Genomic DNA, 16,573 nt, shown 5'->3' on the forward strand with positions numbered 1-16,573 from the left:
GAAGGTTACAGAACTCGACGGTCACAGAATTCGGTGTAACACCGACATTCGGGCCGCTGTACCGTACTTCCGGTATTAGTGTGACGGAACAAAGGGGGACGGCACAGCAACATCTTGGCTACAACCGGATGTCTTAACATGTTAACACCGGGATTCCCACGTGTTTTGATCCCAAAGGCCAGCCGTAGGAAACATGACGTGTAGAAAACTTCCAATTTCAACCACATATTGACCGTCAGGGAAAGACGTTTTCTTAACGCCTTTACAACTGAGCCCCCCCTTACGCAGATTGCGTACGTACCGTCACTACGGAAAGTGGGAATTGTCTGTTTTTTTTTAACTCCTCTCGAGTTTAACCGCTCATCTACTGTTAAGGCCAGGCTAATTAACGCATATGCTAATGCTAATGTATTTGCCCTGCCAATATCATGTTGTCGCGGTTTAACTAGTTTAGTATGGGTGACAGTTGTAGCATAGACATATTTAGATTGCCTTAAAAATTGAAAACATGGTTAAAAGTACTTACTAATATACAGGTAAATAAACAATTTATTATCTTATACATTTAATTTCCCGACTCGGGCCAGGTCTGACGTTGAGGTTGAGGGACCGTGGTCAATGTTTCGAGGGTTTACAGACCATTGTTGCAACTCACAATGACTAAGCACTGCCTTTCAAATCAGTCATTGGAATGTCCCTCCCATTAGTCCAACTACGTCGGGCGTTGTGTGGACTTCCTGGTCATGGAGGTACTGGTACATTTAACTCGGATGCAGGCGTGTTTTCTTACATTTCGTCTATCTGTCTCAACGTCTAGAGTTCTCAGCCGGAGCATGGCGGCTGATTCTGTCACCCGTTTCGATTTTCTGGTGGTAGGAGGTGGATCCGGGGGCTTAGCCGGTGCACGAAGGGCGGCAGAGCTTGGTGCCACTTCTGCCGTGATCGAAAGTCACAAACTTGGAGGTACCTGCGTGAGTAAAAAATAATCCTAGTTCCAGAAATGCTTGCTCAAACAGATGACCTCTCCATACACCACAGTTGATGTGGTGTATATCATAGAGTTTTTTTATGTATTCGAACGGTCATATGAATAGCGCGTCGCGAGGCTTCCAGATTCAACTCTTTATGTTAAATGTTTGGTGTGCCGTTCATGGGCGTGTTATAGTGTAAAAGATGTAGTCATGTGCATGTGCGTTCTTGTAACAGAGACCCAGGTCACACACGAGCCGTTACAATGCTGAAAAAACATGTAATTCCTGTACAACGTTTCAGTAGCGTTGATGGCACCGCCTAGTAATTGTAACATCTATTTTATCGGCTCTCTGATAAAACGACTTACAAATTAGACATTCGTATTGCTTCAATATTATGTATTGACATCCATGTAAATTACGCAATAAAGGTTTCTGTTTGTCTCCTGTTTCCGCCCAGTACTTATTTACTGTCTCCATTTCGGTATTTTTGAGCACGTTGTGTGAAAGACCCTGTAGGTTTATGTATTACGCGTATATCTGATATGTAGCTAGCGTACATAAATACCGTAGTTTTCATTGCGTGGGTCTTACTAAGACGGCGTTTTAGGGCCTGTTAATAAAAATAAAAATAGTAGACATCGAGAATAAAGTAGTTATATTTCGAGAAAAAAGTCGTACGGTATGATATTTCGAGAATAAAGTAATATTTCGAGAATAAAGTCGTAGAATTACGACAATAAAGTGGCATTAATACCGCAGTATTATGGCCAAATGGTTTGCAAAAGGAAGGCAGCACCTCCTCGTGTTAAAATGAGGGACGTTGAGGAGTTGGTTGAGTTATACTTTCATATCGATTTCATCCAGAAAGAAATACTCAGTCTCCCTGTCTCTCCTGGCACATCAGCACCAGACTGTAATTAGTATAAGAAATGGCTGAAAGATTTTAGATTAAAGAACCAGACGGACTCGGAGGTCTGTTTTGTTGAAGGAGAACTCGCAAGCAGTGGTCGTCTACACAGCTATGAGTGGCTACATCTTCGTGCCATTCAAAGAGAGCATGAAGTTTCACAGACAATGATAATCAAAATGATCGGTCCACAAAGAGACAGGAGTGTGTGGAACTCCGGCGTGCTCGGCGTCTTCGCCGTCGCCAGTAAAGCAACCAAGACTCCAACGCGTTATGGCAGCCCCCTACAGTTAGCCCACTTTATCCTCGAAATTTTACGACTTTTTTTCTCGAAATATTATGACTTTATTCTGTAAGTCTACTATTTTTACTTTTATTAACAGTGGTCCTAAAACGCCGTCGTAGTCTTACTCATGTAAGTTGCTGCAATATTTACTTTAGTTATTGTATTGTATTTTATAGTATTGTAAGTGTTATTAATTGTAATACCTATGAACTATAGTACACACCTGGTGTATACCGGAGGTGCTTAAAAGCATGATGCCAGAGAACTGGTTTCACAAACGCTAGAGGGAGCTCCCGAGCGAGTCCAAAATGAATGGGTTAAGATAGAGCATTTTAGCAAAATCATAGTTTATAAATGCTTAAACATTTTAACATTGCTGTTATATTTATAATATGTTATAAGAGCTTTTAAACTTTAGTTACAGGTGTTTAAAACAGCGCATGTATATCCATGACGTCTGTGAGTGCAAACAGCCAATGCGCTGACATGTTCGCCAAATGGCCAGGCTCCTCATAAACCGGCGCTGATGCTGCTGAATGGCACCTACCTCTTTGGGTCTCACTGCTCCACACTTATTTTTAATTCACTTAATTACAGTTCCACTGTGGCAGTCATGAGGTTAAGCAGAATTTCACTAACCTAGTCCAAGAGTACTAATTTTCTGTGCATCTTGCTGTTGTTGTCCTGGTCTAACACACCTGTTCCAACTAATCAGCTGCCTAGTTAAAGTGGATGTGTTGGAGCAGGACAACATTCAAATGTGCAGCCGAAAGGAACTCCAGGACCAAGTTTGGGAATTGCTTGTGTAGAGAATGACACGATTCATCTGTAGTTCATATTTTCTTCTGTAATCTAGCATTATATTTTTACAGCTATATCCTTATCACCACTAACTTGACACTGGACTCTAGAGCTGAGCTATTATTCAGCATAGTATAGTGAAAATATATAAAAACATTTTGTTACGCAGCTGTTGGGCTATTTATAAGGATAAGACTTCTTGTACTACTGGTCTGTACTATTATGATCGTTTGTAAATGTAAGTAAATGCAGTCTGTAAATTGGATTTTGATACGTTGTAGCATACCAAGTAAGCCATATCACTCGAATGATGCTTTTTCACCAGTGTTCACTGTTTGTGTTTTCAGCAATGCAATATTATGCTCGAACATAACACTTTCAGTCCATCATCAGACACAATTGTACACTTAAAAAAGATGGTTCTTTATGGGTTCTTTAGCAAATAGTTCTATATAAAACCATGAACACTCAAAGAACCCTTTGAATCATTCAGGGTTCTTTGCATTATGAAAGAGTTCTTCATAATGAAAGAGAATATGCTGAAGATGGTGCTATATAGAACCTTTTTGAAAAGGGTTCTATATAGTGCCAAAAAGGTAGAACTATATACAGCACATTCTCCATCAATCTGAAGAACCCTGTACAATGCAAAGAACCGTTTAATGATGTAAAGGGTTTTTTGAGCGTTCATGGTTCTGCATAGAACCATTTTCTTTGCTTCTTTTTTAAGTGTGTAGGCCTGAATGCAGATTTTAAAATTATGCAAGGATTACGGAGGACCAGATTACCAAAGAAACAATTGTTTTGATGAAATTTTAGCCTTTTTTGATGATTATTAATGCTGACCTGACAATGACACACATTTCACACATATTTTGCCTTCTGTTACAGGTAAATGTTGGTTGTGTTCCTAAAAAGGTAATTTTGCTTTTATATTCAGATGTAAAAAAAAAAATGGTATTTGATCTGTCTTGTTTTCTTTTTGCTTGAATATGATGGAGCATCTAGTGATCAAAATATATGTGAGTAATGAGTAATGTTGTAGCATCTGGGTATGCAGGGTGTACTGGCTTTCATTCAAGACCTGCATTTTAGGGACGTGGGAATCACCTCTGTCTCTTTTGTTATTAATGCATAACTGCCTCTGCTTCTCATGAATCCATACTTGACCAACTGACTTTTTGTAAACATTGGCAAATCTTGCCTCCCTTAGTTGCTGTTACTGCAGGCTTATGCCAAAGTTTGGATGTCCCTGGTCAAATTATATGTTTGTTTATATTGTTGGTGAAAATAAGTACACATCTTCTTCAAAGAATACACTTCTGAACATTTTAATGGACACTTTATTTAATACATTTAACATAAATTAATTTTACATAAAACAAAATGTGGCCAGTGCAAAATGTGTGGTACATTTTATTCAATTTTTATTTTTTTCAATATGTTAAACCCAGCAAATAAATAGACACAATGCAATAAAAGTAGCAGAAAAATGCCATATGCAAGTTTGTTCTTTGTAGGCTGTGTTGACTTATTTTCATTTGGAAAATCAACAAAACATGTAATTTGACCAGGGGTGATCAAACTTTTGCATAGTTTGTTATTGGGCTACTGTGCAGGTTTGTACTTTTTACTGATGTGTAGTTGTTGAGGTTGGTTTCAAAACCGCACTGTGATAAGTACAATGAGGCTGTGTAAGGCTATAGCCAACACTTGTGGATGTGGTCGCAAAAAACATTTTACCTAAGATCGGGGATTGTTTGAATGGTGGAGAGGGAATCAATGAAAACTTGGACAATCCTTCAAGCTCAAGGTGCAACACTGGTTGTTGTCTGAATGAAAATGGACTCGATGGAAGAAAACCCAAGAATATCCTACTTATAAAAGAGAAAAAAGCCTCTGGTTAGATGAAACAAAATGTTTTGTAAGTTTTTTTTAGTAAATCACACTAAGTCATAGGTCTGTGCTCACAGGAAAGCTTTCAAAGAAAAGAACACTAACCGTAAAGTGAAACTTGAAGGAGACTCATTAATGTATTGTGTTTGTTTTGCTGCCGTTTGCTCTGGGTGCCTTGTATCTGTGCAGGGCACAAGGCACAATGAAATCTGAAGACTATCAAGGCATTTTGAAGCAAAATCAGAAAGCTGTATCTAAGTCACAGATCATGCGTCAGTATGTGATCAGCAGGATACGATCCAAAACACAGCAAAAGCACCCAGGAATGAATGAGAGAAAAACATTGAAACATTCTGAAGTGGCCTGCTAAGAGTCCTAATCTGAGTAACATTGAACATCTGTACAAAGAACTGAAACTCACAGTTGAAAGAAGGTACTTATCAAACCTGAGAAAACTGGAGCATTTTGCTTAAGAAAAGCCAGCCAAACTGGCAGTTGAGAATTGTAGAAATCTCTTTCAGTGCTACAGAAAGAGCTTGATTGTGGGTCTTGTCCCCTAAGGTTGTGCTGTGTCACTGGGGTAACGAATCCATTAAAAATGTCCTTTCATTTGTTTGGTCGCAGGTTATGTGGAATGCATCAACCCATGCTGAATGTCTTAATGATCATGCAGACTATGGCTTTGAGGGAGCACAAGCCCACTTTAGTTGGCAGTAAGTAAAATCATGTATTCATTTAAGAGTTTGGTTGTTAGGGAAATCTAAACAACTTGAATCTGTGATCACCATAGGGCCAAGCAAACTGTCTGTACACACCTTCAAATTTTAACTCAAACTGACTCAGAGTAGTACAGAGAATTTTTGCCAAAATTACTGACTCAGATGACACAAATATTTTTGTTTTCAGACTGATTAAAAACAAAAGGGATGCTTATGTTAGCCACCTGAATGAGATTTACCAGAAAAATCTTGACAAGGTAGGCATTTTGTAATCTGTAAATATGAAAATAGCTCGCAATTAATTTTACATGCGTGTCTATGTTGAAGGCCATATATATTTCCTATCTTGTCTGTAAACGTGTATATGCCATGGCTTCAGTGAATATTCAGATGTAATTGCAAATGATAAATAATGGACACAGTCACTTATATTGATGGTAATGTATGATACTTATTACTTACTGCACACAGGCTAGAATTCAGACCATTCAAGGCCATGCACAATTTACTGATGACCCGGAGCCTACTGTTGAAGTCAATGGGAAGAAATACTCAGCACCACACATCCTTATTGCCACTGGTGGACACCCGTCTACAGTTAGTGACAAGGATGTGCCAGGTGAGCTGAGATCTGTCTTCAGTTTATATAAATCATACAAGGCAAGCTTAGTTATGCAACACTTTTCATACACTGTGGTCATTCAAAGTGCTTTATGAGTGAGAAAATACACAGATAAAAAATGAAAAGAATAGAAATGAAAAACATTATTAAAACATGATTATAAACACTATATTCAAAAGAGAAAAAATTAAACATTACATTAAAAATCAACTAAAAATGATTTTAAGATAATAAAGGGCTGTTACAAGATAGAAAGTGGAACTGCAATTTTAAACTGAGCTAAAAGTCTGCTCAAATAGGAATGTTTTCAGCGTGGAATTATGTGTCTAGTGTCTGGGCTCTTCTAATGCTGTCTGTCAACTGGTTCCCTTTAGAGCAGCACAGTAGCTAAACCCTACTTCTCCATGTTAAGTCTTTACCATAGGCAGAACTAGCTGACTAGTTCCTAGTGATCTGAGAGTTCTGCTCGATTCATATAGCTTAGCTTATCAGATGAGTACACCTGTCCTTACACCATCAAGTGCTTTATAGACCAGTAATGGTACCTAAAAGTTTATTCTTTAACATGCTGCTAAGCAATGTAAAGATTTAAGAATGTGAGTGATGTATTCCTTTTTTATACTTCTAGTGAGAAGTCTGGTAGCCTTTCAAAGCTGTTTAATTGTATTTTTTTCCCCATTTTTTCTCCAGACCATTACAGTAATCAGTTCTGCTAGAAGTAAAGGCGTGGATGAGTATCTCCAAGTCTGGTTTAGTCAGAAAATCTCTGATCTTGTTGATGTTCTTAAGTTTGCAAAATCAGCATTTTGTCACTGTTCTGACATGACTGCCCAAACTGAAATCAGAGTTCATTAGTACACCCAGGTTATGGACTGGTTCTTTAGTTTTTAGGGCTCTCAAATTCAGATAGGTAGCTTGTCTTTGATTCTCATTGCCATTTCTGATTAAAATAGTCTCTGTTTTATCTTTATTCAACTGCAGAATATTTTGTCCCATTCAGTAAGTGATGTGCTCAAGGCACTTACAAAGTGAGTCAAAGGGACCAAAGTTCTTTTTCAGAGAGAGCCAAGTAAATCTGAGTGTCTTCTGCATAGCTGTGGTAAGATATCTCATAGTCTTGTAAGATCTGGCCAAAGGGAAGCATGTGTACATTAAATAAGAGTGGCTCAAAAATGAAACCTTGGAGGACACCACAGGTCACTGCTTTCAGAAACATTATTTTCAATTTCAACAAAATAGTTCCATTTTAGCACAGTTCCTGAGAGTCCAACCCAGTTCCCAAGTCTGTCTAAAAGAAATTTATGGTCAGTGGTTTCAAAGGCAGCACTGAGATTGAACGGACGTAGAGCATATATTTTTCCAGAGTCTAAATTTAAATAAATGTCTTAAATGACCTTAATAAGAACATTCTCAGTGATTAGACCAGAATTCTGATTGAAGTTTGTCTAGACAGCTTTTTAAGGACAGAAAGCCAGTAAGTTGCTTAAAGATTTTCTCAACAATTGTCTGTAGTTACTGTAGAGTTGTTTGTCAATTTTTCTTTTTTAAGAAAGGCTTCACAACTGCAGTTTTTAATGTCTTAGGAAAAAGCACAACATGAATGAGGTGTTTACTATCTGAAGTATGTCCACTGATAGTGAGTGAAACACATTCTTTAAAAGTTGGTTGGTAATGTGTCAAGACTGTAAGTGGATGATTTGAGATGATTTATTGTATTGATTAAAATTTCATAATAAATATCACTAAACTGGGATATTTTAACCATGAAATGTTTATGTGGTGATGAAGAGGACACAAGCTCATTGGTGGATATAGATATGCTAATGTCTTGTCTGTTATGGGTTTTAGTGTTTAAAAAGTATGCAAACTCATTACATCTTTCAGACACTAATATTGTGAAGGGTATTTTGCTATTGTTAATGTTATTGTTGCTAATAATGATAAACATTTTTGTTTTGTAATCACACAGCCTATCTTTGGAGATTACGAATTTAATTAAGTTTCGCCTTACGTCATCTGCATTTGGTCTTCCTACGTTCTCTCTTTCGGAATTGAACTGCAGTAGCATTCCACCATGGTTCTTTCTGTTGGCATGGCATGGTTTTAACCTTAACTGCTGCAATCTCATCCATAATACTAGCAGTTTTTAAGTTGAAGCTATTCAGCAAAGCATCAGCAGAATCATAATGGCAGCAATGTTAACTTTAGCATTAGCAGGATGGGCTGTGCTAGCAGGGGTGGAAGATGAGTCTACAGAGCTATACATAGGACAGCTTTTGGGTTTAGCTCCAATGTGGATCCATTGCTCGTTTTCTGTCAGTTGTACTCACATTCGCAGTGCAGGATAGACTCTGATACCAGCTCTGAAAACTTGTTTCCAAAATTATCATTTTTTGTAGAAGCCTGTAACAATTCTAACAGCAACTGTGTTCTAAAAACCTGAAGAGGCATTTTGTAAGTGTTTTCTTTGTTAGCCAACAGGAACATTTCTAATTCCTCTATCTATAGCACTGCTGTAAAAAGTACAACAATCAAGAAAAAACTATAGTAATATTTCATTTTTGAAGTATTTTTAGTAATAAAACATGTAAGGTAAATTATATGTTTATACAATTTTTAATAATGTTAATTGTATACTGTTCTGTCTGTTTGGCCTTTTAGCTCACCATAGCCATTACATTTTGGGTGCCTGAGAAACCTCTGGTCAAGGGAGTTGAGGTGTAACATAACGTGGAAATGTCTTGTGTGAACAGGCAGGTTTTAGGATTTAGATAGATAGATAGAACGATAGATACTTTATTGATCCCGAAGGAAATTTAACAGCGTATTTAGTTATACAAGCTGTACAAAATGAATTGTTTCTTACTTATAGGGTCAACAAATCAGTGACTGTGCCAAAGGAAGGACATAACCATAACAAAACATTGTCTAAGCTAGTCTATACTGTGCTGTTCTATATTGTGCTATTCTATACTTCTATACTTTGACTACTACGACCATTAAACCAAAAACCTGACTGGTCTACAGTGGCCTAAATTTACGAAAGCCCGCCTTCTATATTTGTCCTATGCGAGGAGGTGCAAAATTTTCATCTAATTTTTATGTTCCAAAAAGCTTATTTTATTTTATTATTATTTTTTGAAGAAGATAATTGAGTTATTATTTCTATTATGCCACACATTTGCATTCAGTATACACATGCTTTGTTACCTCCACATAAAGTTCAGTTGTTGATGGAATAAAATTGAAACATTTCATTGCAATTTATTTGTGCCTCATTGAAAAAAAAATTCCTTGGATCAGCATAAACATTTTTAATTATTCAAAATGTACTCTCATTTATTTTGTCCATTTTATGAAAATCAATTACCTAAAGACAACACAATTAATTTATTTAAGGTCAACATATTTTCAGTTTGTAAGTCAAACAGTCCCATTGGTTCAATAATTTTTATTTTTGAGTATAAAGTGAGGTTGGAAAATTATCACAATTATGATCACCAGAATTATGACTGTTTTTCCTATATAAAAGTGGTACACAGGTCCTAGACCACAATAAAAAGAAGACAGAAGTGGTCATCTATTTTCTCAGAGTAAATAGCAAAATCAAGGAGAGAAGGTGGGCCTGTTTCAACACTAATGTGCTGACAATCAGTGACTCTTTTGGTTGCAACATAACCAGAATTTGCAGTCGCAATCTCCTGATGAGAGGGCAAAATCTCAGAAGGCTGTAATACTGAGAAGCCCAATAAAAGGCACCAGTGGGGAAAAGTGACTGTACATCACTTCTAGCTTGCTGGAGTGACTACACTTCTGTTCAATGCTACAGTCATGTGAAGAAGTAAATACACCCTGTGACTTTTTCAACATGTTTGCACATCCAGTCTTTGTTTCAACAGTGCTGATAGATAAAAGTGATTATAATTTAAGAAAGGACACCTAAACATTTTTGCCATCCTTTATATTATTGAAATAAACAGAAATGCAGCTTATGTAAAGAGTAAAATTCTTGTGTGGAAAAAGTAAGTATACTCCTATATATGTAATTTTTTCAAATGTGTCAATTTGCAGTTGCACCTGATCAAGTGTTGTTAATTAGAGCACCATTAGAAAATATCTTGTCTTATTTATACTTCAGATATCTGATCTGTTGTTATTGGTGTTCAGGTTGTCATCGTGCCTAGATCAAAAGAGCTCTCTGTAAAGTAATCAGTCTCATTAAAATGCTGTAGGCGAATTTGAGAGGTTTTAAAACATGCACATGAAACAAGCCCCTCAAACATTGCACAGTTGAGATAATTCTGCATGAAGGAGTGGGCAAAAATTTCCCAGTAGATATCAAAAACTGGTAGACAGTTATAGAAAACACCTACACACCAGGGGTATACCTACCTTTTTAACAGAAAAAAATGACATCTAAGTAAATTGATTTGTAAATAAATGATTGCAAAGTCAAAGTAAAAGTGTTTGCTCTGTTACATAACATTTATATTGTTCAGTCAATGATCAAATAGTGATATGCCCACATACAGTGCCCTCCACAAATATTGGTACCCCTGGTAAGCATGAGCAAAACAGGCTATAAAAAACATTCTTTACAGCTTATCCTTTTGATGTTTTATTTAAAAAATTAACAAAAATCTCACCTTTATTTGAAGTACAATGATAGGAAATAAATGTTTTTCTCAAATTTATGTGCGCCACAATTGTTGGCAGCCCTATATTTAATACTTTATATAGCCTTCCTTTACAAAGATAACAGCTCTGAGCCTTCTCCTTTAATGCTTAATAAGACTAGAGAACACATAGCAAAGGATCTGAGACCATTGCTTCATACAGAACCTCTCCAGATCCTTCAGATTCTGAGGTCCATACTGTGGAGTCTCCTCATCAGTTCATCCCACTGGTTTTTTGTGGGTTTAGGTCAGGGAACTGGGGTGGCCATGGCAAAACCTTAATTTTGTAGTCAGTGAGCCAAGTAGGTTTTTAACCTTTTTAACCTAGCCTTTTAACCTTTTTAACCTAGCCTTTTAACCTTTTTAAAGACTTAGGCTGTGTCTGAGTCTCAAACACTGACTGGAAGGTTATTCTAAAGCTGGGGGGCTTTGTATGAAAAGGCTCTACCCCCTGACGTAACTTTATTAATCCTAGGTATTAATAGTAAGCCAGCAACTTGTGATCTAAGTAGGTGTAAGGGTTCATTATAAGAAATAAGTTCATTCAGATACTGAGGGACAAGACCGTTTAGAGCTTTATATGTTGGTAAAAGAATTTTGTACCCAATTTGGAATTTTACTGGCAACCAGTGTAGGTTTGATAGATTAGGATTATCGCTGACACCAAGGTTTTTTACACATGTACCTGATGCAATTGAGAAGCTATTTGGACTTGAAGAGATCGGGGGGAGTATATTTTTTCCGGCAGCTGTTAAAATAACAATGCCAAAATTGTGCTCCCCTAGTAAAATCCCACTGGTTGAATCTAGAGTAAAATGCATTTTGGGCACAATCTACAGGCCAAATCAAGCCATCAAAAATAAATTTGACATTGTACTTCTGAGATCATGTTTGGAGTATAATTTCGATAGGTGTTAAAAAAGCAGTGCCAAAATTCTACTCCCCCTGATAAAATCCTCCCTGCTAAACTTGGAGATATTGCCTTATATGATACATGGCCTGAAATAAAAGTTCTGTGCAGGTTAATTTTTTGTTCATCAAGGTGCAAACAATGTAAATGTACCCTCGAAGGTACAACAGTGGTTTTAAGGTCCAATTGTATACCATAAATAAGTTTTTCCCAAGTGAAACGTATGTATTTGTATCTTTTCACAACCTAATGTTTTAAAACAGAACAATAAAATAAAAAGCCTGGAGGCGAGACAGGGTGTGTGGAGTCAATACAACTTAGAAAATAAAATTTAATTGGAATATGGTACAATTAGGGTATAATTTCAGCAAGTTTTAAGCGCTCCTGCTGACTGTAAAGTCTGCTGATGTTTTAACCAAAATTAATGTTTAATGTTTTAAAAGCTAGAAGTTTAATATTTAAGGTGGAACGGAAAATTTAAATCAGAAGTTGGCGAAACAAAAGTCAACTTCAGATTCGTACATTCACCATCATTTAGCTGTCTTTTCTGTAAACTTTCTTCAGCTTGGTCATTTTGGCTTTTGTTATCATCTAAATTCAATTCAATATTTTCATATTTTTTGTATTTCAGTTGGAAGAGTAAAAAAAATTATGAACAGCCATTCACTACTAACATTCTGTTATTAAAAGGCTATGACTGTCATTATTGTTGTTTAGTGTTGAAATTGTATGCCATAAATTAGCTGAAGAATGCATACTGACTGGTTTAGGACTTGAAGATTAGGACTTGGGATTTAACTTGAAATTTGCCTATATCTTGACTTGGGACCCGATTTGAGACTTGCCTGTACTGACTCGGGACTTGACTCAAGACTTGACCGTTATGATTTGGGACTCGAGTGTCAAGACTTGAGACTTACATATTACTCACAACAGGTTAACAGATCATTTCCCTGATTAAATGCAGAAATCCAAAAGCATCTTGAATTGTTTGTGTCAGAGAGATTTGACAGGTTAAGGGCGTATCTTGCTTTCAAAGGATGAAGGTTTTTCAAGACTAGTGTTTCCAACCTTATCTCTCTAACTGATAAAAGAACATGTTAATCCATTGATTCTCTTTTTCACATCCACAGAGATGGTTAAAATGGAATATGAAGTTACAGGAGCTGAAACTGGGTGCTCATTGTTGGTGAGCTCAAAATGCATTCAGCTTCTTTGGCAGGAAAGTTTGACGTGACTGCGCTTGTCTGTGGTTTGTAGTCTAAGTGTGTGGATGCCCTTCTACATCCGTTGAGCATCGGTGGTATTACTGTAACGTGATTTGAGTTTTTTTTTTATGTTCTCATCTTTAATGTTTGATAGTTCTCCTTCCATCCTCCTTGCATTTCTTTAAATCTTAAAATTCAACTTTAATTATAGGATATATATTTTAGCATGTAAAATTTCATTTCTTATTCATAAGAATTCAAACCTTTTTCCAAGTCATTATAATTGCAGCTAGAGTCTACCTCATTTTAAGTACAGTGACAATAGCAAATGTGAAAGGAATCTGTTAATAATGTCTTCTTTGCAACACCTAAATTTGTGTTTCTTACAGTAAAAGTTCATGGCGATCTGACGCAATTCTTTTGTACTACTGCAACAGCAGTTAAACAGTTTGCCATCATGCCCAGTCCAAAGAGATCAAAACATGTCTTTTAAAGACATTGGTTAATTAGCTGAGTGGGTGAACATGCATGGTTCATTACTTGCATCTGTGACCAAACATGTTTAAAAACATTGTAGAAAATATAATTTAATCACAAAACGGAAAATTACTGCCAGAGTGGTTCTGACGTTATTTTTTGTGGGACTGTGTTGTCATTAACCACTACCGTCACCTGCACATGTATATAACATATTAGCACAGCCACGCCTCACATTACACAAGTATTGTGAGGCAATCCTCATTTTTGAATAAGCATACATGTTTCTGCCATGCTGTTTACATCATGGTCTTTGAAATATGGTGGTGCAGGTCTTTATCTTACTTTGTGTATCTTTTGTAAACCTTGGTTTATTGTTTGGAACTGAACAGAATGTTTTTAATGGCACACAGTTGTCCACACACTTATTAATGGAGTCCATAACTACTGTTGCGTATTAAATGAGGGGTCTTTGAACATTGCCCAGCCTACATAGTCAAAACAGTCCTGAAGTGTGTCCTTGGCATCTCTAGTACAGCACCAAACCACTTTCATTACCAACTCCATGCATTTCAGTCTTTGTCTGTAAACAGTCTAATTTTTTTACATTTTTATTACATTAGTGAGACAAAATACAAGGTAGAGGAGGTTGGAGACCACTGTGTTCCATCCTCATCTGCTCGCCTTCTCTCTTCCCTGTTTTCTTGCTCACTTCTTCATGGTTGTTTCCAGATCTTTTGTCCCAGCCATGGTTGAAAAATACGTACCAACTCCAGGTCCACCATGAGAGAAGCTGAATCTTGTATTTGCTTTCTATTCTGATTTTGGGAAAATTCCTAAAACAAGAATAGAAAGACTCCGGTAAGGCTACAAAAAGTGCCAGTGATGTCTGCCAGTGGGATTGTCACTAGGTACTGACTTAGAAGCATGTCCAAACTATGCCACAATTACTATTTTTACTATTACTTTACTGTTACTTTTAATGTTGTTTTTAATAGTTTTCTGTAAGCCCCCACTTGTGGAGATCTGTGCTGTTATTGAGCCAAGTGGCACAAACTGTTTGAGGGTTTTGTCGGATTTTATCATTGATTTCAAATTTGAAACAGTAATTTGGCCTTCATTTTTGAGTATTTTCAGTCTCTCCTCTTTCTAAGAGATAGGAGTCTGGTTTTGTATGGATGTGTACCAGCAGCTGCAGAGAGGAGAGGCAGTGTTAGATAAGCTAAACCCATAGCTTTAGCTTACGTAACACTGGGTGGCTTGAGAAGCCAGTTCCCCAGCCCCAACAATCTAAGTGCAGTGAAAGGCCGAGCTTCTCATTCTGCTCATGCAATACAGCGTTAGCTAAGCTTATGCTATTGCACATCATGTGGGTGTGTGTCCTTGCTTGAAATATTATGCTGTGGATTGCCGTGAGCTGACAAAGTTTAATGTAAGCTGAGGGAGCTCTAGTGGCTCATCAGCTCTTTTTTAGCTGATGGAGCATGAAAGAAAAAAAGAACACAGTGTAGCCAACTTCAAGTACAGAGAGTTTAATCACTAGATGTGGGCATTTGTTATTCTAATGTTCAAAGTATTTGAATATCAATAAGAAAACAATTTCTTTTTAACTTTTTAAAAATGCATACATAGAGTTATTTAAACTGAGTGACACAGAAGTTATCAGGGACAGAAGCCCTGCATTCCCTATTGAAAAGGACACTTAAGTAGCCTTTTTCCCCCACCCAACGGCCAGCTAACAGTGCATTACTTTCACTTTCTCGCTCTGGATTTAGCTCATGAGGTGGTGAGATGCCTTTTAAATGATGTAAGGTTGGCTGTTTAAGATTGATTTAGATTTGTTTGGGGTTTAGAAAGTGACGCAGATGTAAAGTCATAAGAACTTAAGATTACTTTTCCCTGAAGTAATAAGTAAAGTGATTCAGTTACAGTTTGACCGAAGTAGTAAGTTGTAATGGAATGGACCACCACGGTTGGTAATGGTTCAGTTTGTCATTTTGGAGCATAACCATAGTTTTGTGTTCTTGGAGCATCATGTGTGTAGCTAAAAACTTTGAGGCTAATTTTGGACAATATGTTTAAAAACTGGTTAACTTCTCCGAGGGGTATGATTGTATGTTGCTGCCCCAAGCACTCAAATCGGCTTGATTGTAAAATTGCCCATACTGCTACAGGCTTTATAGTCTGACTACTGAACCTACAAGTGTAGTGTTTGAGAGGTGGCATGTACTGACAACTGTGCCCCCTCACACCCCTGGCATTATTTACAAACAGTTGCAGAGGAGAGAGTGTACGACTTGGCAGTCTGGCAAAACTAGGCTTGCCTAGTTTTGTTACATAACCATTTTCCTACTGCACTTTATCCCTTATGATTAAGCAGACTTAATGTGCCTTTAAGATTGATATATGCAAAATGAGCTCTGTTCTGGAAGCAGTCCAGGCTGAGCCCTTACATCTTCAGCATGAATGGTCAGAGCTAAATTGCTGTAGGCTGAATACCCTGATATGTAAATGTGTTGATTTTGTGACTTTATGAAAACAGTGAATTCAATATGTGCTGTTTTTGGAGCTTAGTTTCCGTATATGGACTGTATGGACTGTGAAGTGAAGAGTACATTCAGGTTTCCATGATATGGGCCCCTTACATAAAAACGTATGAACATGAACAAATATCTTAATGCCAAGGGAATGTAAAATTATGAACAGAACTGTAACACTACCTTTACAATAGTCATAAATGTTTTGCATGGTTTTATATATTTAAAACTTTCTCCACTTTCTTTGATTTTTTTGCAGGAGCTAGTCTTGGCATTACCAGCGATGGATTTTTTGAACTTGACTCGTGCCCCAGGTAAGTTGTACTGACTTGATGATTGTAGTAAATATTAACTGAGCATTACATAAGTTGTAACTCACTCTTTCACTTCATTGCATGACATACTGTTTTAGGAACTTTATGTGACAACTATCAATATATTATATATTGTGTACTGTACCAGCTTTATTTTATTGGAAAAGTGCCTGTTAAATCATTTTTGTAAATATTCTGGACCAATTAATTCTGAATTAATTCCAGCAGTGGAAACTTGCCTAATGT

At 37.0% G+C, this 16,573-nt stretch overlaps 1 protein-coding gene across 4 annotated transcripts in view; it reads left to right on the forward strand.

Annotated features, from left to right (window-relative positions):
- Positions 1-693: 693 nt before the first annotated feature.
- Positions 694-16,573, forward strand: part of gsr (glutathione reductase) — a 41,246-nt gene continuing 25,366 nt past the window's right edge. The window contains exons 1-6 of one of the 4 annotated variants that reach the window (XM_036568905.1): positions 696-971; positions 3,860-3,886; positions 5,489-5,577; positions 5,771-5,840; positions 6,055-6,202; positions 16,273-16,327. In XM_036568905.1, the coding sequence (XP_036424798.1) occupies positions 744-971; positions 3,860-3,886; positions 5,489-5,577; positions 5,771-5,840; positions 6,055-6,202; positions 16,273-16,327 (617 nt within the window). In that variant the 5' untranslated portion in view covers positions 696-743. Of the gene's footprint in view, positions 972-3,859; positions 3,887-5,488; positions 5,578-5,770; positions 5,841-6,054; positions 6,203-16,272; positions 16,328-16,573 lie in introns of all 4 variants that reach the window. The other 3 variants (XM_036568903.1, XM_036568907.1, XM_036568904.1) reach the window with 3 other exon arrangements.

This window comes from Colossoma macropomum, unplaced genomic scaffold (genome assembly GCF_904425465.1).
Source record: "Colossoma macropomum unplaced genomic scaffold, Colossoma_macropomum, whole genome shotgun sequence".
In the NCBI taxonomy this organism is placed as follows: domain Eukaryota; kingdom Metazoa; phylum Chordata; class Actinopteri; order Characiformes; family Serrasalmidae; genus Colossoma; species Colossoma macropomum.